General features: G+C 63.1%; 8 protein-coding genes across 9 annotated transcripts; 4 read left to right on the top strand and 4 right to left on the bottom strand.

The window, feature by feature from the left end:
* Nucleotides 1–34: 34 nt before the first annotated feature.
* MDE1 (Methylthioribulose-1-phosphate dehydratase) lies at nucleotides 35–5,246 on the bottom strand. The gene is made up of 11 exons (XM_062775219.1): nucleotides 3,555–5,246; nucleotides 2,186–3,195; nucleotides 2,050–2,133; nucleotides 1,644–2,010; nucleotides 1,387–1,391; nucleotides 1,153–1,353; nucleotides 1,023–1,062; nucleotides 778–965; nucleotides 311–583; nucleotides 209–272; nucleotides 35–170 (listed from the first exon to the last, which is right to left on the bottom strand). Exons 1-11 carry the CDS (start codon nucleotides 4,207–4,209, stop codon nucleotides 64–66), a joined length of 2,994 nt encoding a protein of 997 aa, XP_062631203.1. The 5' UTR covers nucleotides 4,210–5,246; the 3' UTR covers nucleotides 35–63.
* A 1,499-nt stretch (nucleotides 5,247–6,745) lies between these two features.
* Nucleotides 6,746–9,035, bottom strand: TM_0325_1. 2 transcript variants are annotated; one of them, XM_062775217.1, is made up of 8 exons: nucleotides 8,729–9,035; nucleotides 8,626–8,677; nucleotides 8,450–8,524; nucleotides 8,209–8,360; nucleotides 7,910–8,165; nucleotides 7,571–7,834; nucleotides 7,141–7,309; nucleotides 6,746–6,854 (listed from the first exon to the last, which is right to left on the bottom strand). In XM_062775217.1, exons 1-7 carry the CDS (start codon nucleotides 8,823–8,825, stop codon nucleotides 7,228–7,230), a joined length of 978 nt encoding a protein of 325 aa, XP_062631201.1. In that variant the 5' UTR covers nucleotides 8,826–9,035; the 3' UTR covers nucleotides 6,746–6,854; nucleotides 7,141–7,227. The 2 variants fall into 2 exon arrangements, with proteins under 2 accessions (XP_062631201.1, XP_062631202.1); XM_062775218.1 differs by having other exon boundaries at nucleotides 6,746–7,309.
* Nucleotides 9,036–9,218: 183 nt separating this feature from the next.
* Nucleotides 9,219–10,851, top strand: cysF (Cysteine synthase 2). Its single transcript, XM_062775216.1, has 4 exons — nucleotides 9,219–9,776; nucleotides 9,821–9,947; nucleotides 9,993–10,522; nucleotides 10,570–10,851. The coding sequence occupies exons 1-4, from the start codon at nucleotides 9,244–9,246 to the stop codon at nucleotides 10,823–10,825; spliced, it is 1,446 nt and encodes a 481-aa protein (XP_062631200.1). The 5' UTR covers nucleotides 9,219–9,243; the 3' UTR covers nucleotides 10,826–10,851.
* Nucleotides 10,852–12,031: 1,180 nt separating this feature from the next.
* On the top strand, nucleotides 12,032–15,654 carry gcv2 (Putative glycine dehydrogenase (decarboxylating), mitochondrial). Its single transcript, XM_062775215.1, has 2 exons — nucleotides 12,032–12,688; nucleotides 12,758–15,654. Exons 1-2 carry the CDS (start codon nucleotides 12,261–12,263, stop codon nucleotides 15,444–15,446), a joined length of 3,117 nt encoding a protein of 1,038 aa, XP_062631199.1. The 5' UTR covers nucleotides 12,032–12,260; the 3' UTR covers nucleotides 15,447–15,654.
* A 74-nt stretch (nucleotides 15,655–15,728) lies between these two features.
* Nucleotides 15,729–17,541, bottom strand: LOC62_06G008672 (uncharacterized protein; the record flags this gene model as incomplete). Its single annotated transcript, XM_062775214.1, has 2 exons — nucleotides 17,407–17,541; nucleotides 15,729–17,368 (listed from the first exon to the last, which is right to left on the bottom strand). Exons 1-2 carry the CDS (start codon nucleotides 17,531–17,533, stop codon nucleotides 15,729–15,731), a joined length of 1,767 nt encoding a protein of 588 aa, XP_062631198.1. The 5' UTR covers nucleotides 17,534–17,541.
* A 205-nt stretch (nucleotides 17,542–17,746) lies between these two features.
* adl1 (DNA ligase 3) lies at nucleotides 17,747–20,904 on the top strand (the record flags this gene model as incomplete). Its single annotated transcript, XM_062775213.1, has 7 exons — nucleotides 17,747–18,366; nucleotides 18,406–18,817; nucleotides 18,865–19,665; nucleotides 19,707–20,079; nucleotides 20,113–20,256; nucleotides 20,294–20,465; nucleotides 20,504–20,904. The coding sequence occupies 7 exons, from the start codon at nucleotides 17,747–17,749 to the stop codon at nucleotides 20,763–20,765; spliced, it is 2,784 nt and encodes a 927-aa protein (XP_062631197.1). The 3' UTR covers nucleotides 20,766–20,904.
* DPH7 (Diphthine methyltransferase) lies at nucleotides 20,795–21,989 on the bottom strand (the record flags this gene model as incomplete). The annotated part of the gene is made up of 2 exons (XM_062775212.1): nucleotides 20,795–21,924; nucleotides 21,983–21,989. The coding sequence occupies 2 exons, from the start codon at nucleotides 21,987–21,989 to the stop codon at nucleotides 20,795–20,797; spliced, it is 1,137 nt and encodes a 378-aa protein (XP_062631196.1).
* A 162-nt stretch (nucleotides 21,990–22,151) lies between these two features.
* png-1 (Peptide-N(4)-(N-acetyl-beta-glucosaminyl)asparagine amidase) lies at nucleotides 22,152–22,979 on the top strand. The gene is made up of 6 exons (XM_062775211.1): nucleotides 22,152–22,222; nucleotides 22,257–22,307; nucleotides 22,363–22,430; nucleotides 22,465–22,485; nucleotides 22,540–22,638; nucleotides 22,715–22,979. The coding sequence occupies exons 1-6, from the start codon at nucleotides 22,186–22,188 to the stop codon at nucleotides 22,904–22,906; spliced, it is 468 nt and encodes a 155-aa protein (XP_062631195.1). The 5' UTR covers nucleotides 22,152–22,185; the 3' UTR covers nucleotides 22,907–22,979.
* Nucleotides 22,980–23,127: the final 148 nt, after the last annotated feature.

The raw sequence follows: 23,127 nt of genomic DNA, 5'->3' as shown, positions 1-23,127 counted from the left end.
TGAGCCCCGCGTTGAGCCGCACCTCACCCACCCCTCCCGCGCCCACATCAACCCTCGCTTCCTCTAGTTGTCGCCCTCGAGGGGAAGCCCCGCCTGGAGCATCTTGACGGCAATCTCGAACAGGTAGTCGAGGCACTCGGCCTGCGTCTTGGCGGACTCCCAGGTCGGGCCTGCACGTTGTCAGCACTCACAACCAGACACCACCCACCCCAGACGTAGACGCCGTGGCGGCGCACGAGGATGGCCGCGGCGTCGGGGTAGTCGGCCATGGCCTGGGCGTCAGCACGTCGCCCACACAGGCGGCACCCACCTGCGCCATGCTCTCCGTCAGGTCCTCCTCGCGCGCAGTGTTCTCGATGATGGGCACCTCGAGCGTGTTGAAGAACGCGAGCGTCTTGCCCACGCCGCCGAGACGCACGCCCTTGATCATCTCCTGGTGCGAGATGCGGAAGCTCTTGGCGCCCTTGCCGAGGAGCAGCGTGAGCATGACGGCGTGCTGCGAGTGCGTGTGGATGCACGACTGGGCGTCGCGCGCCGTGAAGGCGTTCCAGAAGAGAGGGGTGCACTGGGACTCGGAGAGGCCCTGGGGGTGTTAGCGATCGCGAGCCGCGAGCGCAGCGAGCGGTGAGCGACAAGGTGGCCGCGGTGGGAGGCAGGAGGCGGTAGCCAAGAAATGAGGTAGTCGTCAACGACATGATTGTCGCGCCTCGTCTCGTCGAGCCGCTCCACATGCCGAGCCACCCCGGCCCACCTCGCTCCGCTCGGTCAGCCACCTACCTTCTTGCTAGGCACGCGCACAAAGTCGCGCGTGCTACCAGGCTTGGGCACACTGCTCTGCGCGAACGGCAGGACAAACATGTGCTCGGGGAGAATACGCTCCTTCTGCACGCCCGAGGGGGCGAGGTACACGAGCGGGCCGCGGCGCATGCTGATGCCGCCGCCCGTGCCCGTGACCCAGCCGAGCTCTGCGGGGCGTTAGCTGCCGCCGGTCCCGCTGATGGTGCGGCGGCGCCGCGACGCACTGTAGAACTCGCGGCACAGCTCAGGGATGAGGTTTGCTGGCTGGGCGGGGGGTCAGCGTCGGACCGGACGGAGAGGACCGAGGGGAAGAGAAGGAGACGGGGCGAGCGAGGTAGACACCCCGCGACTCACGTGCTCCGGGTCGTCCGACTTGACCAGCCGCTCGGCGTCGGCGCTCAGCGGCACCACCTTGCCGTACTCTTCCAGGTTGATGGCCGACATTGTTCTCGTGGCGATGTGTGTGAGGAGGGAGGATGAGAGAGTCGTCGAGTAGCCCCTCCACTTTGACTTTTGCGATTGCGAATATTCAGGCACGGCATTGTTGGTGGCACACTGGCGGTGGGTTGTTCGACGCGATGGCCTCACCGCGACTGCAAACGTGCGTTCGATGGCGCGTAACAAGGCGGTTGATGTATCGACGTGCAAATCCGCGCCCCAGCCACCCCCACCACCCCACCATAGCACATGCTTACATGTACACGCTATTCTGTACAAGGTCCAAACTCATGCAAACATAGAGTCGACGGCGATCCTCTGGCGGCGCCGCCGCCCAGGCCGGCCTGGGCTCTACTCATCTACCTCTGCTCAACTCGCTCGACGGCCCCGGCTTGTGGGCCGCCCACTGTCATCCATCACCTTCTCCATTGTCGTCTTGCGCTTCGGTCCAGGCCGCGAGCCGTCCATCGGATCGTCGCTCGAGCCGCTACCTGCACGTTGCGACGCTGAGCGGGCACGGAACGGGTCCCGTCCTCCGGGGGCAGGGTTTGGCGCGACATTGTCGGAAAGCTCGAGCTTGCTTGTACCCGCGCTCGTCGCCATCGACGTCGGGAAGTGGTCGGGGTAGAAGAGGTCGCCGGCGCGAATGAAGCCAAGCGGCCCTTCATATCCCGTCTGGTCCTCTGGCGTGTACGTGTCCCGCCAGCGTCCGATGAAGTAGCCACCAGTGTGAATGTAGCCTCTCCATACCCAACGGCCCATGGGATACGGTTGCTGCAGGGGGTCAGCACTACAGCATAACAATGCACTCACGCTAGCACCAAGCGAGAGCGTGACGAGGCCGTCCCAGGCGCGAACGCGACCACGCACTCGCGAGATTCCCCAACTCGAGCGGGTCTGGGGAGAGTCAGCAGCTAGCCCTTGGGCGCGCACCACCTGCGCAACTCACAAAGCCAGAAATGAGAATCTCCTTTGTCCATCCTGGCGCCTCTGGAGCGGTAACCTCGTCTCCAGTCAACACCTGGTGGCCATACCCGGCCGCGACCTTCTCCACCTCCTCGTCGCTGTCTTCGTCCTTGAACCCGGCAAACAACAATGGGCCCTCGCCGCCGACGTCCTCGTTGCGCACGCGAATGACCGTCTCATGGATCTCCATTTCAATGGCGTGTGTCGCAAAGGTTCCAGTGTAGAGCGGCGTCACACCCTCATCCAGCATCTGGCGGTACGACTGGAAGTCGAAGAAGAGAAGGTTACCGCGCCAGTAGCCTTCCAGCTTGCCCAGGAAAGTGAGCGGTGGGAGACCAGCCGACGTGTGAGCGTCCTGGCAGGTCGTGTTGCGCTGCCACTCGTTGTCATGGTAGATGGACGGCATGAGGTGCGTCTTGCTGAAGAGGCCGGGGTCATACGTGTTTCCGTTGGAATAGCCATTGTGCACACTTCCCGCGGCACTTCCTGGCCTCGGGCTGCTCTTGCGACTGTCTGCTGGGGCGACAAACCATGTTGATCCCGGCTTGATCCCGATGCGGCCAGGGTGTCTCTCGACCAAGCGCAGGAACAGGAGGTACGACCCGAGAATAAAGAATGGCGGTGCCCGCGTGTGCTGGTGGCCGAAGCGAGCGTATGGCGCGCTATACGTCGTCATTGACCCGTGATCGGTGCAGTCCTTTGCACATAGAGGCAGTCGCCGGTGCTGCCATGGCGCGTAGAGCATTTCGTACTTTGGGCAGCCAAAGACGTAGGGTCGAAGCATGTAGATCTTCTCGTCCACCTCGGTCGCCGAACGCTCTGCAAAGAGATCTGTTCCTGACAACAATGCTGTCCAAATGCCGAGGGCCTTTGTAGGCGAATCGATTGGGAAGCCCGGGTGAAGCGAGTCCTTGAGCATGTCATCGCGGTAGTAGACCATGATCCAGTCTTGGAAGCGGCATTCCTCTGTCAGGAAAACGAGGTTCTTTTGGTCTAAGGACGATGGTCAGCTCGTTCACTTGCTCGGGTGAGCAGATTCCAAGCCAAGAGGTAAATAGCAACAGAGTGGGTTCATCATGCGCAGGGATGGGGTTGTTGGTGGCGCCGGTGGCCGAGGCCTGTCAAAAGCACAATGCTGGGTGCGCCACTGACGCCTCCTACACAAGCGGCGGCGGCGGCGGCGGCGACCCATAACCGACGCCTCAATGAGCTACCAACCACGGGCGCCCACCTCGTGACGCCAATGTTGTGTAACCCTTGTTGGTGGACACGAGTGTCTGACCAGTCCCAGACAATGACGGCCAGTGTGGAGCTGGCCGCCTTCCACACGATAAGAGACTATTTTCACTCACCATTCTCAGTCCAGAGGAACCAGAGCGCAAAGAAGTCGCGCTCAAGATGCCGGATGCTGCTGATGCCGGGGACATTAACGGTTTGGTTGTCGACACAAATCCGCATTCGCTTTCGAAGTTCCCATCGGTCGCGGTACTCGTAGGCCCATGATCTTGGGTCGCCAAAGAGCTCGGTTTTGCGTGATGTCCCGGGAACGTCGGTCTTGACGTCAAACATCCACTGGGTTCGTCGGAGAAGTGCGCCAAGGTCGAATGTCGCGCGGAAGAGCCAATTGTATAATTGCGGGTTGGCGTCAAAGTTTAGGGCGGCGTTGATCGACCGGGACGTGTGGAGGAGGGGTAAGAGTCGGGCTGGGCGTCCGGCTCGTCCTCTGCCGTCCACGACGACATGATATGCAATGAGCGAGAGGATGGATGCAGGCAGGGCGTCTAGTGCTGGGTGGTAGTGACGCGATCCAGAGGCGTGATCCTGGGCCCGAGATGGTGGGCTCGACGGCACAGCGGGCCGCTTGACGCCGGGCACGTCTGGTGCGTCTGGGAGGCGATCTTCGATGTACTCTGTTTTGACCGCCGTGTCGGTGTGCCTAGGTCTGGCTTCTGGTGGTGAGAGGATGTAGTGCAGCGAATGCTTGCGCGGTGGTGTGAACGCCGCCATGGTGGCGGGGGCTGGTCGGTGACGCGGAGGAGGGGGCAGTGGATGGCGGGGAGGTGGGATTGTTCTGGGCTGGTAGAAGCTGCGGCGTCTATCGCCGTCTGGAATGCTGAGGATCGCGAGTGATACGCGTGTTGCTGATGTTTAGTTGTTGTTGTTGTAGTGAGCAAAGCAGAAACAAACTATCGCGAACACGACCCGCGGTTGATTGCAAGTCGAGTGGAGCGGCGCGGTGCAACAACCCCTTGGCTGGCTGGCTGGCTGGCTTGACTCGACGTGTGTGGTGTGTGGTGTGGTGGTGTAATGGCCGCCGTCCGTTCTGCCAGGTGGGTGGGCGACTGGCCGGTGGTTTATCCAGAATGCCAGGACAGATCTCGTCTTTGTCAACCAATGTCGTTGAGATTCCAAGCGAAGGCGGGGGGTGCCGGGAACGCGGCGTTCTATCGCAAAACAAAGTTTGGGCCAGGTCGCGATGGGGAGTTTATGTTATGGATGCGTTGCGGTTGCGGGGGGCGGGCAGTGACGCGGGGAGGGGAGGGGATACAACAGTCTCGAAAGATGCCCGGTCCAAGTTGCAGGGTGAGAGTGGTTCAAGATCGGGACGGAGGTCGGTCCGCCAGTGGGTTGGTCGGTGGGTTGGGACGTGTACTTGGCGAGTAGCTCGGTCGGGGCGAGCTGGTGGAAGCGTTGAATGCCGCGCGCGGAGGGAGGTAGTTGTGCTGTCGTGTGGATGATGATGCGTATGGGTGCGTGTGGGTGCTGCTGGATGGCTGATGATTGTGATGATGCAACAGTGGTAGTGGTGCAACTGTAAGAGTCGTGACGGGCGATGGATGGGCTTGCAGTGATGGGCAGCGGGGTGACGTGCTTGCTGCGACCGGGATGAAGTACAGAGCAAGGAGGGGATGCGAGACAGATCCCAGCTAGCGAGAGACAGAGGAAGAGAGAGAGAGAGAGCAATGTCGAGCAGCAGGACCAGCAGCAGCCGACTGAGACGACACGACAGGGCGGATAAGAGAGGAACTTCCGGTAGTAGGAGGAGGTGTATCGGGGCCACGGCCAACGCGGGATGGAATGACGATGATGATGCTGATCAGCTGCAGCGACGGTAAACAGCAGGCAGTAACAGCGTGCATCCAGCGCCAGCACCAGCCGGCCAGCCAGCCAGTCAATCCCCCTCTCAGTCGTCGACGCCATAGCCAAAAGTATTACGCGTGCCGCGCCCGGCCGGAGAATATCATGGCAGGGGGGACAGGAGCAAGTACAAAGTCATAGCGCAATCGGGGAGTGGGGTGGGGGGGCAAGAGACGAGGCAAGCAAGGAGGGCCGGCAGCAGGGGAGGCAGGGGGAAGGCAGCAAGGTGTCTTGCCTTGCCCCTCCCTCCCTCCCTCGCTCCCTCCCCCACTCAGCTGTCGTCGATCTGGGCTGGGCTGCTGCTGCTGCAGCTGCAGCTGCCCGCGCCCGGCTCGCCTCTCCGCCCACGCCTCTCGTCTCGTCTCGTTTCGTTTCGTTTCGGCATGTGAGAAGCCGTCTTCCGCGTGTATGCCAGCCCAGATCTGCCAGAGAGAGCGGTGACGGCCGCCGCGGCATCGCTGGCCGCACGCGCGCACGGGCAGTGTGGGTGCACCGCTCTAGCTAGCTGTAGTCGACGCAGCCGACGACGACAAGGGCGATCTCGGAGCTAAAGTGGCCACTTGGGAAGGCGTGCCGCCAGAGAGACACGCCCAGGGCCCCTCCTCCCTAGCCGCCGCCGTGGCGCCGCCCGACCCCCCACCCAGATCTCGTTCAATTTCGCCGAGATCTGTCTGGGTCGTGTCGTGCTGCTTGTTCTCGGCCGGCGCGACTCCGAGCGACGACAAGCACCGAGTTTGACGAGGTGCGTCATGCAGAGGTAGGTAGGTGGTCGGGGTGGTGGCGCCGGGGCACGGCGCGCGGGCGACGCTGAGATCGATCCGCTGGTCAAGCCAAGCACGCACGCCGCGTGGCCCCCACCCGAATCCATAATTGTCGTGCATCGTGAATCGTACAACCACCACCACCATGAGAAGGCGGCGATGACCACTGCGCTGCGTGCTGCTGCTGCTCAGGAACAACTGTCTTGCTCTTCCTTCTTGCTCTTGCTCTGCTCTGCATCCTGTCCAAGCGGCATGCAAAGTGCCCGTCTCCCGCCCCTAGATCTCACCGCGCCGTTTTTGCCTGCCGCCCGCCCTCGTTTGGGTCAATATCGGTCGGTCGGTCGGGTGTCGCGACGACGACAGACAGCATGCACTTGCACTGCAGTAGCACGCGGGTCGGGCGGGCGGGCGGGCCCCGGGCCGAGCATGGGCCGAGCCTTCCGGTGCTAGTGGTACTACTACGGTGCTACTCTCTCGTCTGGGTCACACGCCACCAAAGTATAGTCTCTGCCAGTCGTGGTTAGCAATAGCCAGCAAGGAGTACGCGCGTCCAATGCCTTGTCTGGGGTATTCACAACCATGACACTGATGGCATAAGGGTACTAACTACCTAGTAAACAACCGCCCCCCGGCCCCCCGCTAGTAGCCTCCCCGCCCCGCGCTTGCTTCAATCTCGCCCACCTATATGACACGGCACAACAACGGACCGGGCTGGACCCCATATACACCACCAATTCAAACAACGCGTCTGGGCTATTAGTCGTCAGCCAAATGTCACTCCAAAATGAAAGTGCGCCACTGGGCGAGCTAAGCTGCTCGGCTCTGCTCGGCACACACCAACGCCAAAGGCAAGCCACCACGGCCACACGGCCACGGCCACGATCACTGCAATCAAACCAACCTGGCTCAAAAAGCCCACGGCCAAAGGGTACAATGAAACTGGATCTTGGATTTGGGCCAGTTTAGGCAGAAGTGCCCTTGTCGCCCACATTGGGCCTTTACCCCCGTGTCCACTTTGGGTTCTCACCACCCCACTCACCATAAACGATTCCAGCTGTGTTGCTCGCATCCGCACCAGGTCGTCCGCCGCGTGGAGGCGCCGGCGCTGGCTCGACCGGGCTCTATTTTACGCCGCCGCAGCCGTGCGGTTGAAGATGTTGGTGACGTCGCTAAACCACTGACCCCAGCTACCGGCAGCAACATTGGACCTGTGAAGACGCAATCAGCACATTGCTCCAACGGAAGTCGGATACGATGAGCCTCGCCTGCGACCAATAGATCTCGAGATCAGATCGACGATTGAAGATCCAAAGGCACGCCGGCGAAACCAAGAAGCAGACAGCGCACCCACCCCGACAACGGCCCGTTGACGGGGCCCGAAGTCGCAGTGCCACAATGCCTACAACCCATTCACAACAAAGCACCATTCACAACCAAAGCACAGACAACTGATCACAATTTGTACTCACGATTCACGAGCAATCCTCGAGTCGAGGGCATCGGTAAACTCCTGGACGAGCGGGTCGTAGTCCTTGGCACGGAGGATGGTCGGCTTGCCAGCATCGGGGAGGAGGATGGCTCCGTCGTTGCCAAGCTCTTTGGACCCAGCAGCAATGTAGACGAGCGCGTTGGACACGGTCGGGACCGCGACGAGGGGCACGCCCGCCAGGAAGAAGCGAACGGCGGCGGGGAGAATGCCCGTGGCGGCGAAGAAGGGGCAAACGGCGTGGACACTGAAACGCGTCAGTTCCTGCGGCGCAACGCTCGAGCATCCATCCTTCACCGCCTCGGAGCCCCCTGCTACTCACGTGAAGCCGCTCAGCTTGCCCGCAGCGAGGTCGTCGGCAAGGCCCTTCCAGATACCCAGAGTCGCGTGCTTGCTGGCAGCGTAGCACGAGCCGGCCGGGATGCCGTTGATACCGCCCATGCTGGCGGTGAAGACGAGGCGGCGCGGGGCCTTGGCCGGCGACTTGGCCCAGTACTCCTGCGCGAGGGCCGAGGTGATGACCATGCCGCGGAAGTTGATCTTGAAGGTGAGGTCACGCCACGGCTTGGGCGCGTCTCCTGGGCAAAAGTTAGGCGCGACACGTTGCTTGCTGCAACTCACCACCGTCGTCCTCCTCAAAGTTGTCGTTGCCGTTGACACCGGCGTTGGCGTACACAATGTCGGGAGCGCGGCCGAACACCTTGACACAGGCCTCGAACGCGGAGCGCTGGGCATCCGTGCTCGTCACATCGGCAGAGGCTGAGGCGGCCGAGCTGGAAGCATGTCAGTGGTGTGTGGTCGGACACGCGTTGGGCGGGTTTCAAGTTGCCACACTAGAGCTGCTACTCGGGCATTGACTCACCCTCCATTGCCCTTGATCTCGGCCACGAGGGCGGCCAGCGCGACCTCGTTAAGGTCAACAAGGAAGAGCGAGGCGCTGGTTGTAATCAGTAAATGAATGCATCCGGCTGACCGGCGAGCCGGTACATGCGGAGGTGGTGCATGACTGGCAGGCTCTCTGGGTGGAGCAACACTCACCCTGCCTTGGCGAGCTGGACAGCGAGGAGACGTCCAAAGCCAGAAGCACCGCCTGGATCGTGTCAGCGATTCGATGCAGTACATCTGCATATCTCCTACGCACCGGTGACGAGGACGAGCGAGCCCTTGACCGCGGCCTCGTTGTTGAGGAGCGAGTCGATTGGGATGTCGACGAGGGGGATGGTAGCACGTTGCGTCATTGTTAAGGGAGAGGGGCCTGAGCGGTAGTTTGGGTTCTAGGGGCGATGTTTCGCTGGGAGGACAATGCAAACGAGTTTGAGCGAGTTGTAAGAGAGTCAAAGAGGATGATGATGTGTTGCACGTCGTTGTCGTCGGCGGCGTTGCTGCTCCTACTTACTTGTCTTGAGTTGTTATCCGGCTATGGCATCAACCCGGCCAGAAACAAGTTGGTGTCGAGAGACGTGTAGCGCCAAAGTGCACCAAGGCGAGTTGAGTGGAGGCCGGTCAACGGCCAAGGGACGGCCGCCGTTGGCCCTAAAGCCACGCGACAAAGCGGAGTGTGGCGACCACTCCGCCAGGAAGTAGAAATGACGAAATGACGACTTTGCCCCCTCCCACAGAGAAGTCAAGATCACACGAACCACCAAACAAACGACAATGAGCAGCAGCAGCAGCGGCAGCACCTGGTCCGCAGGGCTGTCGAGCGCGCTGACGGCCATCTCGGCGTGGAACTCGCGCGTGTGGGAGCGGCTCGGGGCGCGCCTGCCCCGCCGACTGACGCGGGACCTGCTCGTCGGCCTCGCAGTGGGCATCGCGCTCTCGCTCTCCTCGACGCAGGTGGCGCTCTTCTTCCAGAGCAAGAGGGCGGACAAGCGCCGCTTAGCGGCCGCGAAGGCGCTGCCACCGCGCCCGATCGAGCTGCGCAGCGACGAGATCGTGCCCGGCGTCTCGGGCCTCATAGGCAACACGCCCCTCGTGCGCATCAACTCGTTGTCGGACGCGCTCGGCGTCGAGATCCTCGGCAAGTGCGAGTTTTTGAACCCTGGCGGGAGTGTCAAGGACCGCGTCGCGCTCAAGGTCATCGAGGACGCCGAGGCGCGCGGACTGCTCCACCCCCACACTGGGAGCGTGCTCTTCGAGGGGACCGTCGGGTCGACGGGTATCTCGCTCGCGACTGTCGGCAAGGCCAAGTGGGTCCAGATGGAACTGGTGAGGGGTATCTGCTGACCTCCAGGGGATATGAGGCACACATTATCATGCCGAGCGACGTCGCGATCGACAAGGTGCTCGTGCTGGAACGTCTCGGCGCGACTGTGGAGCGGGTACCACCAGTCAGCATTGTCGACCAGAACCAGTTTGTCGTGAGTGCTGACGCTTCCTGTTGTATTCCAGCACTAACACCACAGAACCTTGCCCGCCGCCGCGCACACGAGTTTGGAAACGTCGACCTGCCAACAAAGGGCAAGACGACCGAGGAAGACGTCGTCGTGTCGACGCAGGCGACGCGCGAAGACGTCTACGGCGCGCCGACATTAGAGCACCGGACCGCATACGACAGGAAGCCCCGCGGGTTCTTCGCCGACCAGTTTGAGAACGACGCCAACTACCAGGCGCACTACGAGGGCACGGGGCCGGAGATTGCGCGCCAGACGGGCGGCCACGTCGACGCGTTCGTCAGCGGAGCCGGCACGGGCGGCACCATCTCGGGCACGGGCGTGTATCTCAAGGAAAACGTCCCCGGCATCCAGGTGGTGCTTGCCGACCCCGAGGGCTCGGGGCTGTACAACAAGGTCCGGTACGGCGTCATGTACGCGCCGCAGGAGAGCGAGGGGACCAAGCGGCGGTACCAGGTCGACACGGTCGTCGAGGGGATCGGCATCAACCGCATCACGCACAACTTTGAGCTTGGCGAGGCGATCATCGACGACGCGTACAGGTGGGTGGTGTGTGGTTCATGATCACCCAAGTCTGACACTCGCGCAGGATAACCGATGTCGAGGCCGTCGCAATGTCGCGCTACCTCGTGGCCCACGACGGCCTGTTCCTCGGCTCGTCGAGCGCATGTAACCTCGTCGCGTCGATCCGGCTAGCCAAGACGATGCCCAAGGGCTCGCGGATTGTCACCATCCTGTGCGACTCTGGCGCGCGGCACCAGACAAAGTTCTGGTCAGACGAGTATCTCGCCAACCACGGCATTGCGATTGACGCGGGTGTGATTGATAAGATCTTGGAGGAGTAGCCGCCGTCACATGCATAATCTAGTACATGCTGGAGCGTATGTCTGCTGCATGCATCGTTACGCTGCACAAAGTGTGTTGGATAACACCTCCCAGTGCTTCAGTCATCAATCCCATCACTCTCTGCACCCAGGCGTCATTTCCACGTGCCTGGTGCCTGGAAGCCAACACAAACGCCATGAACCGGTCGTTGGAAAGCTGTTATGGAAATTGTTTGTATTGACAGCAACCAGGGTAACTAGGAAATTCCAAGAAACAGTACCGTAGTTCCAATACGGCACGGCGCGGCGTGCATGCTCCGGGCGGCGTGGCGGTGGCGGCGGAGAGCGCGGAGAGCACGGCTAGCACTGTGGATTACAGTTGAGACCAAACGCGTCCGCGTCCGCGTCAATGGCGGCGGCGGGAGAGGTAGCCCGGTCAGTCTCCCGCCAATTGTGTAAGCCGGGCCGTGGTGTGCTTCTAGCGCCGGCCATGCGCGCGACGTCTCTAGGCGGCGCGGTCCAGTGCACATCAGTCGACTTGGCCACCCATATATGCACATGCACACGCGGACTCGACGCCCACGGTACCCGGGGAAGGTGGGAGGATGGGAGCGCCAGCCACAATGGGCAGTGCGTGCGTCGTGGTCAATAGCAGTGGCAGCGGGAGCAACAACGATGCGATCGGGTGATAAGGCCTCGTGACGCGTTGTTGTCAATGTGGAGATATTCGGGCGAGCGGGGCTGGAGCGTGGGATTGCATGCAGGCCGACGCGAGCAACCCAGTGAAGCGAGGCTCGGCGGTAGCGAGGAGCTATGCATCGTCGTCGCCTCAGCATGCACTGCCAGCGCCCAGCGCCGTGGTCGCGCGACAGCGGTATTCTGGGTCTCGCTGGTCGCTGGATTAACGATTAGCGGGGTACCCGGCATTGAAGCAGCATTGTACCGTTGTTGGAAAAGTCGGCTGGGCGGGGCTGGGCGGAGCCAGAGATTTGGAGTATGACCAGTTGGCGTGGCTGGCGCGGGGCTAGGCGTGGCGCGTCGCGGTCTGAATTTCCAAGGAAGGTGGAGGGCGACCGGCATCCTTGGAAAATACGAGTTGTTGGAAAACAACGTCACCAGCCTATCGTCGTGGGCGGCGGGCGACCATCGAGGCAACCACCCGGGCCACTCACTGCACAAGATAACCCCCCCAGCATCTCTTTTCTCCTCCTCACTCCTCTCCATCCACTGACCATTACTCACCACTCCGAGACGTGCTCTTGCAGTCGTCGTCGTCACAACAAAAGCAGCTAGCTAGCTCTCATCGCTATCGCTATCACAGCAGCGCGTCTGTGCCACACTACTACTACTACGCCCCTCTTTCCCGGCCCCACCCATAGCCGCGACAGCAGTAGTCGTAGCGAGCTCCAGCTCCAAATCTTCTTCTTCTTCTTAGTCCTCCCATCCCCCACCCCTCATGTCCCTCGCCATCCTGTCCCGCCGCGCGCTCCGTGCACCAGCGCTCCGCACGCGCGCGTTCCACATCTCGGCGGTCCGCGCCAACCCCCACCCCACGCGCCCAGTCGGCCACTCGACGACGGCGACCCAGCCCCACCCCAACCCGCCGTCCAAGTCGTACTCGCCCTCGACGAGCTCAATCTTCACCCCGCTCGACACGTTCACGCCGCGCCACGTCGGCCCCCGCGAGCGCGATGTCGAGGACATGCTCGCCACGCTCGGATACAAGACGCTCGACGACTTTGTCGCGTCCACCATCCCCCAGGGCGTCCGCACAAAGGAGTTTGACTCGACCGACATTGAGCCATACTCTGAGCTCGAGCTCAGACGCCGCGTCGAGGAGATTGCCGGCCTGAACAAGCCGCTCAAGAGCTACATTGGCATGGGGTGAGTTGTGGCGGTGTGGCGGCGGTATCGGGGGCACGAGAACGAGAGAGCACTGCTAACATTACCCAGCTACCACAACGCCATCGTCCCCCCCGTTGTCCAGCGCAACGTCTTCGAGAACCCAGGATGGTACACCGCCTACACCCCCTACTCGCCCGAGCAGTCGCAGGGCCGTCTCGAGTCGCTCATCAACTTCCAGACTGTGGCTATCCAGCTCACTGGTCTCCCCATCGCCAACGCCTCGCTCCTTGACGAGGCCACCGCCGCCGCCGAGGCCATGGCCATGTGCGTCGCTGGTGTCCCCAAGAACAAGTTCTCCAAGGGCAAGAACGTCTTCCTCGTCTCGCCTACCGTTGCGCCCCAGACCATTGCCGTCCTCGGCACACGTGCCACTGGCTTTGGCGTCGACCTCAAGATTGCCGAGAGCAACGAGGGCTTCGCTGCCGAGGTTGACAAGCTCGGTGACAAGCTCATCGGCACCCTTGTTCAGTACCCCGACGTCAACGGTGAGATTGTCGACTGGTCTGGTGTCGCCCAGAAGGTGAAGGGCCTCGACGCCAAGGTCGTCGTCGCTTCCGACCTCCTCGCCCTTACCATGCTCAAGCCTCCGGGAGAGTGGGGTGCCGACATTGTTCTCGGCAACTCGCAGCGCTTTGGTGTTCCTCTCGGCTACGGTGGCCCCCACGCCGCCTTCTTCGCCGTCTCGGACGAGCTCAAGCGCAAGATGCCCGGCCGTATCGTCGGTCTCTCCAAGGACACGAGCGGTGCCCCCGCCTACCGTCTTGCCCTCCAGACCCGTGAGCAGCACATTCGTCGTGAGAAGGCCACCTCGAACGTCTGCACGGCTCAGGCTCTCCTCGCCAACATGGCTGCCATGTACGCCGTGTACCACGGCCCCGAGGGCCTCCGCAAGATTGCCGGCAAGGTCCACGGCCTCACCCGCGTCCTCTCTGAGGCTCTTGGCAAGCTCGGTTTCACCACCGTGAACAAGACCTTCTTCGACACCCTCACGATTGACGTCTCGACCGCTGGTGTCACTGCTGCCGATGTCCACAAGGCCTCGGTCGCCGCGGGCATCAACTTCCGTCACATTGACGACAAGACGATTGGTATCACCCTCGACGAGTCGGTTGGCCCTCTCGACCTTACCGACATTGCCAACGTCTTCTACCGCGTCAAGGGCCAGGCCGAGATTGAGCCTGCCGTCCTCGACGAGCTCTCGCGCGGCCTCTCGCTCAACGCCGAGGCCGCCTCGACCCTCCCCATTGCCGGCAACCTCGCCCGTACCACCCCCTTCCTCACCCAGCCCGTCTTCAACAAGCACCACTCCGAGTCGGACATGCTCCGCTACATGATGCACCTCCAGCAGAAGGACTACTCGCTCGTCCACGGCATGATCCCTCTCGGCTCGTGCACCATGAAGCTCAACTCGACCAGCTCGATGGTCCCTCTGTCGTGGAAGGAGTTTGGCGGCGTCCACCCCTTCGCCCCCGTCGACCAGGCCGAGGGTTACGCCACCATGCTCAACGAGCTTGAGCGTGACCTTTCGCTCGTCACTGGCTACGACGCCACCTCGGTTCAGCCCAACTCGGGTGCCTCGGGCGAGTACGCCGGTCTCAAGGTCATCCAGGCCTACCACGAGTCCAACGGCCAGGGCCACCGTGACGTCTGTCTCATCCCCCTCTCGGCCCACGGCACCAACCCCGCCTCGGCTGCCATGATCGGCTACAAGGTCGTCCCCGTCAAGGCCCTCGACGACGGCTCGCTCGACCTTGCCGACCTCAAGGCCAAGGCCGAGAAGCACAAGGACAACCTTGCCGCCTTCATGGTCACCTACCCCTCGACTTTCGGTGTCTTCGAGGAGGGCATCGAGGAGGCCAACAAGATTGTCCACGACAACGGTGGCCAGGTCTACGTTGACGGCGCCAACTGCAACGCCCTCATCGGTCTCACCTCGCCCGGCCACGTTGGTGGTGACGTCTCGCACACCAACCTCCACAAGACCTTCTCCATCCCCCACGGTGGCGGTGGACCCGGTGTTGGCCCCATCTCGGTCAAGAAGCACCTCGCTCCCTTCCTCCCCGGCCACCCTCTCGTCAAGACTGGTGGTGAGAAGGCCGTTACGGCCGTCTCGGCCGCTCCCTTCGGCTCGGCCTCGATCAACCTCATCTCGTGGGCTTACATCAAGATGCTCGGCGGTGTCGGTCTCACCGACTCGTCCAAGATTGCGCTCCTCAACGCCAACTACATTGCTGAGCGTCTCCGCCCCTACTACAACATCCGTTTCCACAACAAGAACGGCCGTGTTGCCCACGAGCTCCTGATTGACCTTGCCGAGTTTGAGAAGACTGCCGGCCTCCGCGTCCCCGACTTCTCCAAGCGTCTCCAGGACTACTCGTTCCACCCCCCTACCGCTCAGTGGCCCATCTCGACTTGCTGGCTCATTGAGCCCACCGAGTCGGAGCCCAAGCACGAGCTCGACCGCTTCATCAACGCCCTCATCGAGATCCGCAAGGAGGCCGACGAGATTGTTGCCGGCAAGCAGTCCAAGGAGGACAACGTCTTCAAGAACGCTCCCCACCCGCTCTCGGTCATCACCGCCGGCGAGTGGAACAAGCCCTACTCGCGTGAGAAGGCCGCCTTCCCCGTCGCCTCGCTCAAGGCGTCCAAGTTCTGGCCCACTGTCGGCCGTGTCGACGACGCCGCCGGTGACCTCAACCTCATCTGCGAGTGTGGTTCGGTCGACGACTACGCTTAAGCGTGGTACATGCGTCTTTTTTTCGGTTTCATTTCCCCCCGTGGCCTGGCGAGCGAGGAAGAGCTCCTCGCCGCCGTGTAGAGTCGGCATTTTAATCATCGGAATACCCAGTGTTCGTTCAACACATACCCCTTGTCATTTGTGCATCGTGCAGAGCTCAACCCTGCCTCATCAAATAGTGTTATAACATCAGAAATCAATGCAGTCGTGAATCAACAACTGGCGCAGGTGCAGGCGTGATTGATGCAAGTGGTGTACAAGAACTAATGCTGCGGCGCGCGCCTACCACTCCTCCTCGACGACCTCGGCCTTCCAGCCCTCGGGGTCGCTCTCCCAGTCGTCGTCGCCGTCGATGGCCTCCTCCTCGACCTCGACGTCGCTGCCCTCGCCGCGCCAGCCACCGCCGACCCCAACGTCCTCCCCGGCACCGAACACCTCCTGGCCCTTGCGCTGGGCGCGGAGGAGCACAGCGGCCGCAGACGTGGGGTCGAGGAGCGCGCGTACGCGCAGGTCGGCGAGGCGTTCGCCTTTGCGGCCGGCAGGCGAGCGGAGCGAGAGGAGGGAGAGCATGTCCTGGGGTGCGGCTTCGGCTTCTGACGGCGGGTCCGTGTCGTCTTCCTCGTCGTCAACCTCGGCGGGCACCTCCTCCTCCTCCCCCTCGCCCACCCCAGCCCCCTCGTCGTCGCTCGCAATCCCAGCCCGCGGCGCAACGCGCACCGCGCGCCTCCGCGTCCCCGTCACGCGTACCGCAAGCTTGCGCGTCTCCCCCTCGGGGTCCCACTCGTCGACCTCGTCATCGGAGAGGGTGACGACGTGCGCGCGGCGCGGGGTGCGCGCAGGCGACTTGGCGGGGAGGGCGGGAGCCGGCGGGGTGCTCGGCTCGCCGAGGCCCTGCTCGCCGTCCATCTCGTCGTCGTCATCCACACTTGTCGTCGGCGCGCCGAGGATGGCTGCTGCGCGCGCCGCGCGCCCCGCACTCCCGTTCGCGTTGGCCTTGGCCGGCGCCTTGCCCTTCTGCGCTTTGGTCTTCTTGCTCGCTGCCACCGCCGCCTCCGGCTTGTCCTGCTTCGCCTTCTGGAACAGCGCGTACAGGTTTGTCCTGGACGGCTGCTCGACGACCGGGTGGTCATCCGCCACGCCGTTCCGCGTCGCGCTCAGGCCAAGCGAGAATGCCGCCGCACCAGGCGCGACAGGCGTCTCGCCAAGCCCCTCGTCGTCGTCATCGTCGACGTCTTCCTCCTCGTCGTGCGCCGAGGCAGGATCCGACACCGCGTGCACGCTCGAGCTTGACTCGGCGGCGGCGCGCTCACCACGCCGCTTGCGCACCCTGAACGGCGTGTCGTCGACATGCTCCCCCGCGAGCCGCTTGCGCGCCTTTGTCCGCGGCGTGATCTCTGCGCGCTCGCGCGACTTGCGCAGCGAATTCGCTTCCAGTACCTCGCGCAGCTTGCGCGGCGTGTTGGCGTGGATGAAGGGCGAGTCGTGCGCGATGAACGGCGACGCCGTGTCCGCCGACTGGCGGCTCAGGCTGGGGAAGAGGCCGTTCGGCTTCTTCGGGCTCGCGGAGAACGGGTTCGGGTCGACGACAGAGTAGCCTGCGCGCTGGCTCCGGCTCGGCGTGCGGCTCGGCGTGCCTGCGAAAGGGTTGCCATCGGCCTTGGCACGCTTCGGCGTGCTCGCGCCCCGTGACGGAGTGGACAGCGCGTCGGCGGGACGCTTGGCGCGCGACGGGCCAGCGTCGGCATTGGCATCTGCCTCGGTCGCCTGGGCCGCCGGCTGGGGCTGCGGCTTGCTCCGTGACCTGGCTCGCGTTGGCGTTGCTGGCTCGAGGCTGGCGGTGTTGGACTTGCTGCCGTTCTGTGATGCCGACGATGCAGACACCCCGGCCTTCACTAGCCGCCGGTACTGCGCGTACTGCTGCTCTGCCTGTCAGCGCGGCGCCGAAAGCGAGCCCACTCACCAATGTCCCCCGTGTCCGCCCTGATGTCGTCCTTGGTCGGCGCGCGCCCGTGCGCCGCGCGGAACGCCTTCTCCCATGTCTTGACTGCGGCCTTGACTTTCGCTAGCTCTGTCGCCTGCGACGACATGCTGCGTGCGTGCGTGATGTGGAATGTGGTCAAAAGTCAACAAGGACGGTCAATAAACGCGTCGTGACAATGAAACGCGAGGCCAAGTGTATCACGTAAGGCCACGTGGTGAGATGACGTCGGATGACTGGGCCAAGACATGTTGCTCGACATGTCAACAGATGTCTCTGGCTGCTGTTGCACACTGCTCTTATCGCTCCCATCGCCACCACGATGCCGCCGAAGAGACCGGCGGCACCGTCGACACCGTCAAAGGCGAAAAAGGCAAAGCCGGCACAGACGTCGATCGCCTCGTTCTTCAGTCCACCAGGCAAGGCCAAGCCGGCCGCCACTGCCGTTCGCGCGAAACGCGAGCCGAGCGTGGTCAGCATCGCCGACTCCGACGACGATGTGGTGCCGATCGATGCGGTGGACGTGGGAAAACAGGTCGACAGTGACGAAGTGCTCGCGCGCAAGCTCGCAGCGGAGTGGGCGAGCGATCAGGCACCCAATGGCAACGGCAAGGGCAAGGCGAGCGACGAGGCCGCAGCCGTGAAGAAGAAGCCCGTCGCTGCGCTGTTCGCCAAGAGGGAACCCAAGGCCGAGACACATCCTACTCCTGAACCCAAGCCCAACGCCGAAGCCGGCCCCTCGCGCCCGACCAAGATCAGCTCGGCGCGCGCCGAGCCCGTCGACCCCATCGACTTTGACACCGACTCGCTCCTCTTCCGCCCGGAAGCCGTCGACGTGTCCAAGTGGCCTGGGGGTCGGCTGCCGTACAGTATCCTCGTGGGCGCGTACGTGCAGGTGTCTCGCACGCGGTCACGCCTGCTCATCGTGCGCGTGCTCACCAAGTAAGTCCGACTTCTCAGCGCCACACTGACAGACGCCAGCTTCCTCCACCTCCTCGTCGCGCGCTGCCCGCAGGACCTCCTGGCCGCGCTGTACCTCCTCTCGAACCACCTGCGCCCTGCATACGTCCCCTTCGAGCTCGGCGTCGGGTTTATGGTCCTCTCCAAGGCGATCAAGGAGGTGTCTGGGCTGCAGCCGCGCGACCTCAAGCGCTTGTGGGAGAAGCACGGCGACCCCGGAGATGTGGCGTTCGAGGCCAAGTCGAATCTCCGCACGCTGGTCGCGCCCGCCCCGCTCTCAGTCCGAGACGTGTATGATCGCGTCACGGGCCTCGCGAAGCTCAGGGGGCAACAGAGTGGAAAGCTCAAGGGTGACGTCGTGAGACGGCTCATGGTGCAGGCCCGCGGGGAGGAAGTACGGTTTCTTGTGCGCACGCTTATCGGGAACTTAAGGGTGAGTGGGATGTCGTTGATGTCTTTGTCATCCCTCTGACACCTCAGATCGGCGCAGTGCGGTTGACGTTGCTCACGGCATTTGCACGCGCAGCAGCATTACACGAGATGACGCCGGAGGACTTTGAAGGCATTCTGCCACTACCCGAGAAGGGCAAGAAGCCTCCAGATCCGGTACGCGAGCGGATCGAAGCTCGCTGCGCAGAGGCGGTCCGCCTGGTTCGGAGGGTGTACGTCCGCCACCCAAACTACGATGACCTGGTGAAGGGAATCGAGCCTGGCCTCGACGGCCTGGAGCAGCGCGTGCCCGTCGCGGTGGGTGTGCCACTCTCGCCGATGCTGGGCAGCATCACGCGCTCCATTGACGAAGTGTACACGCGCCTCGGGAGCCTTCCCTTCGCTGCTGAGGCTAAGCTCGACGGGCAGAGGCTGCAGATGCATATCCGCGCCGACGGCCCGCAGGGGGACGACGACGGCGGGCGCTGGGTCGAGGGCGATGGCGGGATGGTGTGGGTCCGCTTGTTCAGCCGCCACCTCGAGGACATGACGGAGAAGTATCCCGACGTGTGCGCGCTGGGCTTGGCGCTTCTGTCACGGCCATTGCCAAGCGGCAGGCCGGCCTTCCCGTCGTGGTCGTCCAACCCCACACCTACAGTCCAGGAGCTGCTCAACGCTGGCAAGGTCACATCACTCATCATCGACGCGGAGATCGTCGCGGTGGACAAGGACTCGGGGCAGCACCGTACCTTCCAAGAGCTCACAAATCGGGCAAAGAAGGATGTCAAGATTGAGGACATCAAGGTGGTTGTTGAGGTGTATGCGTTTGATCTGATGCTGCTGAACGATGTGGTGAGTGGCTATCTGGTCCACAGAATTTCTAAGCCACACAGCCTCTGCTCTCTGCACCGTTCTCTCACCGCCGCCACCTACTCCGCACGCTCATCGAGCCATTCGCCGACAAGTCCAACCCAATGTTGGCGCGGTTTGCCCACATTGCCAACGTCGACTCTGTGGACATGAAGAGCCCTGCCGACCTGCGTACCTTCTTCGACGAAGTGGTAGAGCAGAAGGCTGAGGGTCTGATGGTCAAGCTCCTCGAGTCGGGCGAGCAGGCCACAGCTGAGCCGATTGATATCGACGCTGAGGATGACGACCCGGATGGAGAAGCTGAGGGCGAGGTTGCAGAGCCAGGTCGCAAGAAGCCCCTCCCAGCGACGTATGAACCCGACCAACGGAGCATGGGCTGGCTCAAGGTCAAGAAGGGTGAGTGGTGAGCCGTGGCCCTGCTGACATTAGACTACCTCGAGGGTCTGGGTGACTCGCTCGACTTGGTTCCCATCGGCGCGTGGTGGGGGCTCGGACGCAAGGCAGGGTGGTGGAGTCCCATCCTGCTCGCCGCACGCAACCCCGAGTCTGGTGCGCTCGAAGCGGTGTGCAAGTGTATGTGGCGACCCTTCGACGCAGACTAACGTCTCAGGTATCTCAGGCTTCAGCGATGCGTTCTACAAGGCACTATTGGTGCGATACCCTCCAGAAGGCTCGCCCGACGTTTGCAGCAAGGGCTCGCCACTCGGCTTCGTCGAGACGGGCGGCCTAGTCCCCGACGTGTGGTTCGCACCGTCCGAAGTGTGGGAGATCCGCGGGGCAGAGTGAGTGTCAAATGCATATGCAAGGTGCTAATGTACAGCATTACGTTGTCGCCTGTATACCCTGCCGGCGCGACATTTATCGGCGGCGAGCGCGGCCTGTCGATCCGCTTCCCGCGCTTCATCCGCGTCCGCGACGACAAGGGGGTGGACGAGGCGACGACGAGCGAGGAGTTTGCGGAGATGTACCGGCGGCAGATGGCGCGGCCTGGTGTGGTGCCGGCGAAGCGCGCCGCCGAGGGCGAGGCAGGGTCTGATGTTGAGGGCGAGGTAGATGTGGGTGGGTTCGACGAGGAGGCGTGATGTGTGCTGTTGTTGTTGTAACTGTCCATTCACGCCCGCCACACATGCATGACATGGTCGTAGAACGAGCACGTCGCGACTACGCTCTCGTCGCCGTCGTCACGCCTACACCAGTCGGCGCCGTACCCGAGCGTCCCAGGGAAAGTCTTGATGATCTCGGCCTCGTGGCTCCCCTGCGGGTCGTCGGCAGTCGCCAGCGCGCCAGGGAGGCGGACGACGGCGAACCCGCCATGCATCGTAGCGTTGAGGATATCCCCCGCGCGCTCCGCGCTCGGATGCCACCGCGTGCGCCAAATACCCCCCGGCAACTCGACATCTACGAGCGGCGTGGTCGCCTTGCGCGCGTCAAAGATCCGCAGGTGCGCGTCGTAGCTGCCCACGGCGAGGAGGTGCTCGCTGTGCGGCGAGGGAGCGATAGTCGTCACGCCGGCGTCGAAGCGCCGGTTCACGAACACGGGCACGTCGGGCACGCGCACGTCCCAGCGCTTGAGCTTGCAGTCGTCCCCGCCCGACCACACGCTATCGGGCCCGGCCCACGCACAGATCCACGGCTCGAACTCGTGCGCGTGCCATGTTGCGAGCGTCTCCATGCCGCTCGGCCGGCGCACGACGTGCGCCAGCGACCCGTCGGACAGACTCGTGATGATCTCGCCTTGGCGGAAGGACGACCAGTCGAGCGAGAGGACGAGGGTTTCTTCGTCGGCCAGCTCGTAGCGCTCGCTCAAGGACAGCGCACCGTCCGCAAGAGAGAACACGCTCAGCCCGCCCTTCGCGTCCGCTACGCCCAGCTCGGGGGTAGCGGGCGTATGTGGGGACCATTTCGCGTCGAGGATCGCGGCGGTCTCGATGCGCTGTGCCTCGGTTGGCGTCGTGTCGTCTAGCGAGTAGAGGTACAGCCTGCCGACGCGGGGTGCGGGGGGTGTATACTCTTCGGCATCATCGTCATCGTCGTTGTCCGAGTCGGAGTGACCGACCTTCACCGTCGTAGCCTCTTCGGCGTTGGCGCCCTCGGCCCTCGCCTCCACATCCGCCTTGGCCTGCTCGTCCGGCTTGAGCAGCTGGTACGTCCCGCACGTGAACCACTTCTCGAAGCCGGGATGCGGGCAGAACTCGATCGAGTCGGCCGAGTAGAGCGTGTCGACTTGGGCTAGGGACGTGGCTGGCACGCGCGCGAGCGTCAGCGAGCATGCAGGCCACCAACTCAGCAGACTGCTCACCCTCCATCGTGTGTGTGTTGCGAGAGCAAGAACAGTCAAGAGGCGCGCGATGGCCCTCAAGGCCCTTGGCACCGCACCGACCGACCCGACTTTTGAACGGACATTCGGCCTTCTCCGCCCCGCTGTCGTCATGCTGTGGTCCACACGCACGACCACGCAAACGCAACAACAACACCTCAACTTCCCACCACACCACCTACAAAATGGGCGACCTCACGACCGAGATCCAGTCGACGGCGGGTAAGCTCGCGTTGGCGAGGCAAGCTGACACCAGAATTCGACGGCATCGTCAAGGCGCTCGGCGCGACGCAGCTGCTCGTCATCGGTTGGTTCAAGCTTAAGCTTCTTGGCGCCCGCCCGCCGCGCCGCTGACGCAGCAGACTTCCACGCGGTATGGTGCGGCCCGTGCAAGTTCATCGCGCCGGTGATTGAGAAGCTGGCCGAGAAGGTGGGCTAGGGGAGGGGGACCATGCTGACGGCAGTACGACGAAGTCAAGTTTGTTGTGAGTTCGCCGTAGGCAGGGCTACATAGGCCCCGCCGCTGACTCGGCGCTCAGAAAATCGACGTCGACAAGCAGCGCGAGCTCGCACAGCGGTACAAGGTGTCCGCTATGCCGACGTTCAAGTTCCTCAAGGGTGGCGTTGTCGTTGACGAGGTGGGTGGGGGGTGGGCGTGCAGCTCGTTGCCCAGACGCGCCAGTCGCCAGCTCGCTCCGCTCGCTGACGACACAGCTCCGTGGCGCCGACGCGCGCAAGCTCGCCGCCCTCGTGCAGCAGCATTCCGGCCGCGACCCCAACGCGCCCGACACTGCGCCGCTCGACATTGACGCCATCGCCCCGCCGCAGCAGGGGCCCAATATCCGCCAGTGGGTCCTGCTCGCCTTCTTCTTGTACTATGTGTACAAGTGGTGGACTGGAAAGTAGGCGCTGGCGTGAGCGGCGAGCGAGGCTGGCGTGTGGGCGTGAGACTAGACTGGCGATGTACCTATGTCTACGGCTGGGGTCACTGCTGCGGCCCACCGTGCGGTTGTGTCTTCTTCGGGATATCCATGTCGCCAGCACCATCCGTGTTGCTTGGCTTGCGCGGCGGCGGCGAGCACCGTCCCGTTCGTCGTGAGAAGGGCTACGCTACTCCGCCCCATCGG

Source organism: Vanrija pseudolonga, chromosome 6 (genome assembly GCF_020906515.1).
Source record: "Vanrija pseudolonga chromosome 6, complete sequence".
Classification (NCBI taxonomy): domain Eukaryota; kingdom Fungi; phylum Basidiomycota; class Tremellomycetes; order Trichosporonales; family Trichosporonaceae; genus Vanrija; species Vanrija pseudolonga.
The sequence above is the reverse complement of the archived record's forward strand: the minus strand, read 5'-3'. Positions and strand labels throughout refer to the sequence as shown.

Excerpts from the sequence above, each read along its gene's own strand:
- MDE1 (XM_062775219.1), bottom strand. The coding sequence starts at position 4,209 with ATGGCGGCGTTCACACCACCGCGCAAGCATTCGCTGCACTACATCCTC. Across the intron at positions 1,063-1,152 it reads AGTCGGACGACCCGGAGCAC|CCAGCAAACCTCATCCCTGA; the intron begins GTGAGTCGCGGG and ends CCCCCCGCCCAG. Across the intron at positions 966-1,022 it reads GCTGTGCCGCGAGTTCTACA|AGCTCGGCTGGGTCACGGGC; the intron begins GTGCGTCGCGGC and ends AACGCCCCGCAG.
- TM_0325_1 (XM_062775218.1), bottom strand. The coding sequence starts at position 8,825 with ATGACGCAACGTGCTACCATCCCCCTCGTCGACATCCCAATCGACTCG. Across the intron at positions 8,678-8,728 it reads CTCGCTCGTCCTCGTCACCG|GCGGTGCTTCTGGCTTTGGA; the intron begins GTGCGTAGGAGA and ends GACACGATCCAG. Across the intron at positions 7,835-7,909 it reads GGCAAGCTGAGCGGCTTCAC|TGTCCACGCCGTTTGCCCCT; the intron begins GTGAGTAGCAGG and ends GACGCGTTTCAG.
- cysF (XM_062775216.1), top strand. The coding sequence starts at position 9,244 with ATGAGCAGCAGCAGCAGCGGCAGCACCTGGTCCGCAGGGCTGTCGAGC. Across the intron at positions 9,777-9,820 it reads GCGACTGTCGGCAAGGCCAA|GGGATATGAGGCACACATTA; the intron begins GTGGGTCCAGAT and ends GCTGACCTCCAG. Across the intron at positions 9,948-9,992 it reads TCGACCAGAACCAGTTTGTC|AACCTTGCCCGCCGCCGCGC; the intron begins GTGAGTGCTGAC and ends CTAACACCACAG.
- gcv2 (XM_062775215.1), top strand. The coding sequence starts at position 12,261 with ATGTCCCTCGCCATCCTGTCCCGCCGCGCGCTCCGTGCACCAGCGCTC. Across the intron at positions 12,689-12,757 it reads AAGAGCTACATTGGCATGGG|CTACCACAACGCCATCGTCC; the intron begins GTGAGTTGTGGC and ends AACATTACCCAG.
- png-1 (XM_062775211.1), top strand. The coding sequence starts at position 22,186 with ATGGGCGACCTCACGACCGAGATCCAGTCGACGGCGG. Across the intron at positions 22,486-22,539 it reads ACGACGAAGTCAAGTTTGTT|AAAATCGACGTCGACAAGCA; the intron begins GTGAGTTCGCCG and ends CTCGGCGCTCAG. Across the intron at positions 22,639-22,714 it reads GTGGCGTTGTCGTTGACGAG|CTCCGTGGCGCCGACGCGCG; the intron begins GTGGGTGGGGGG and ends CTGACGACACAG.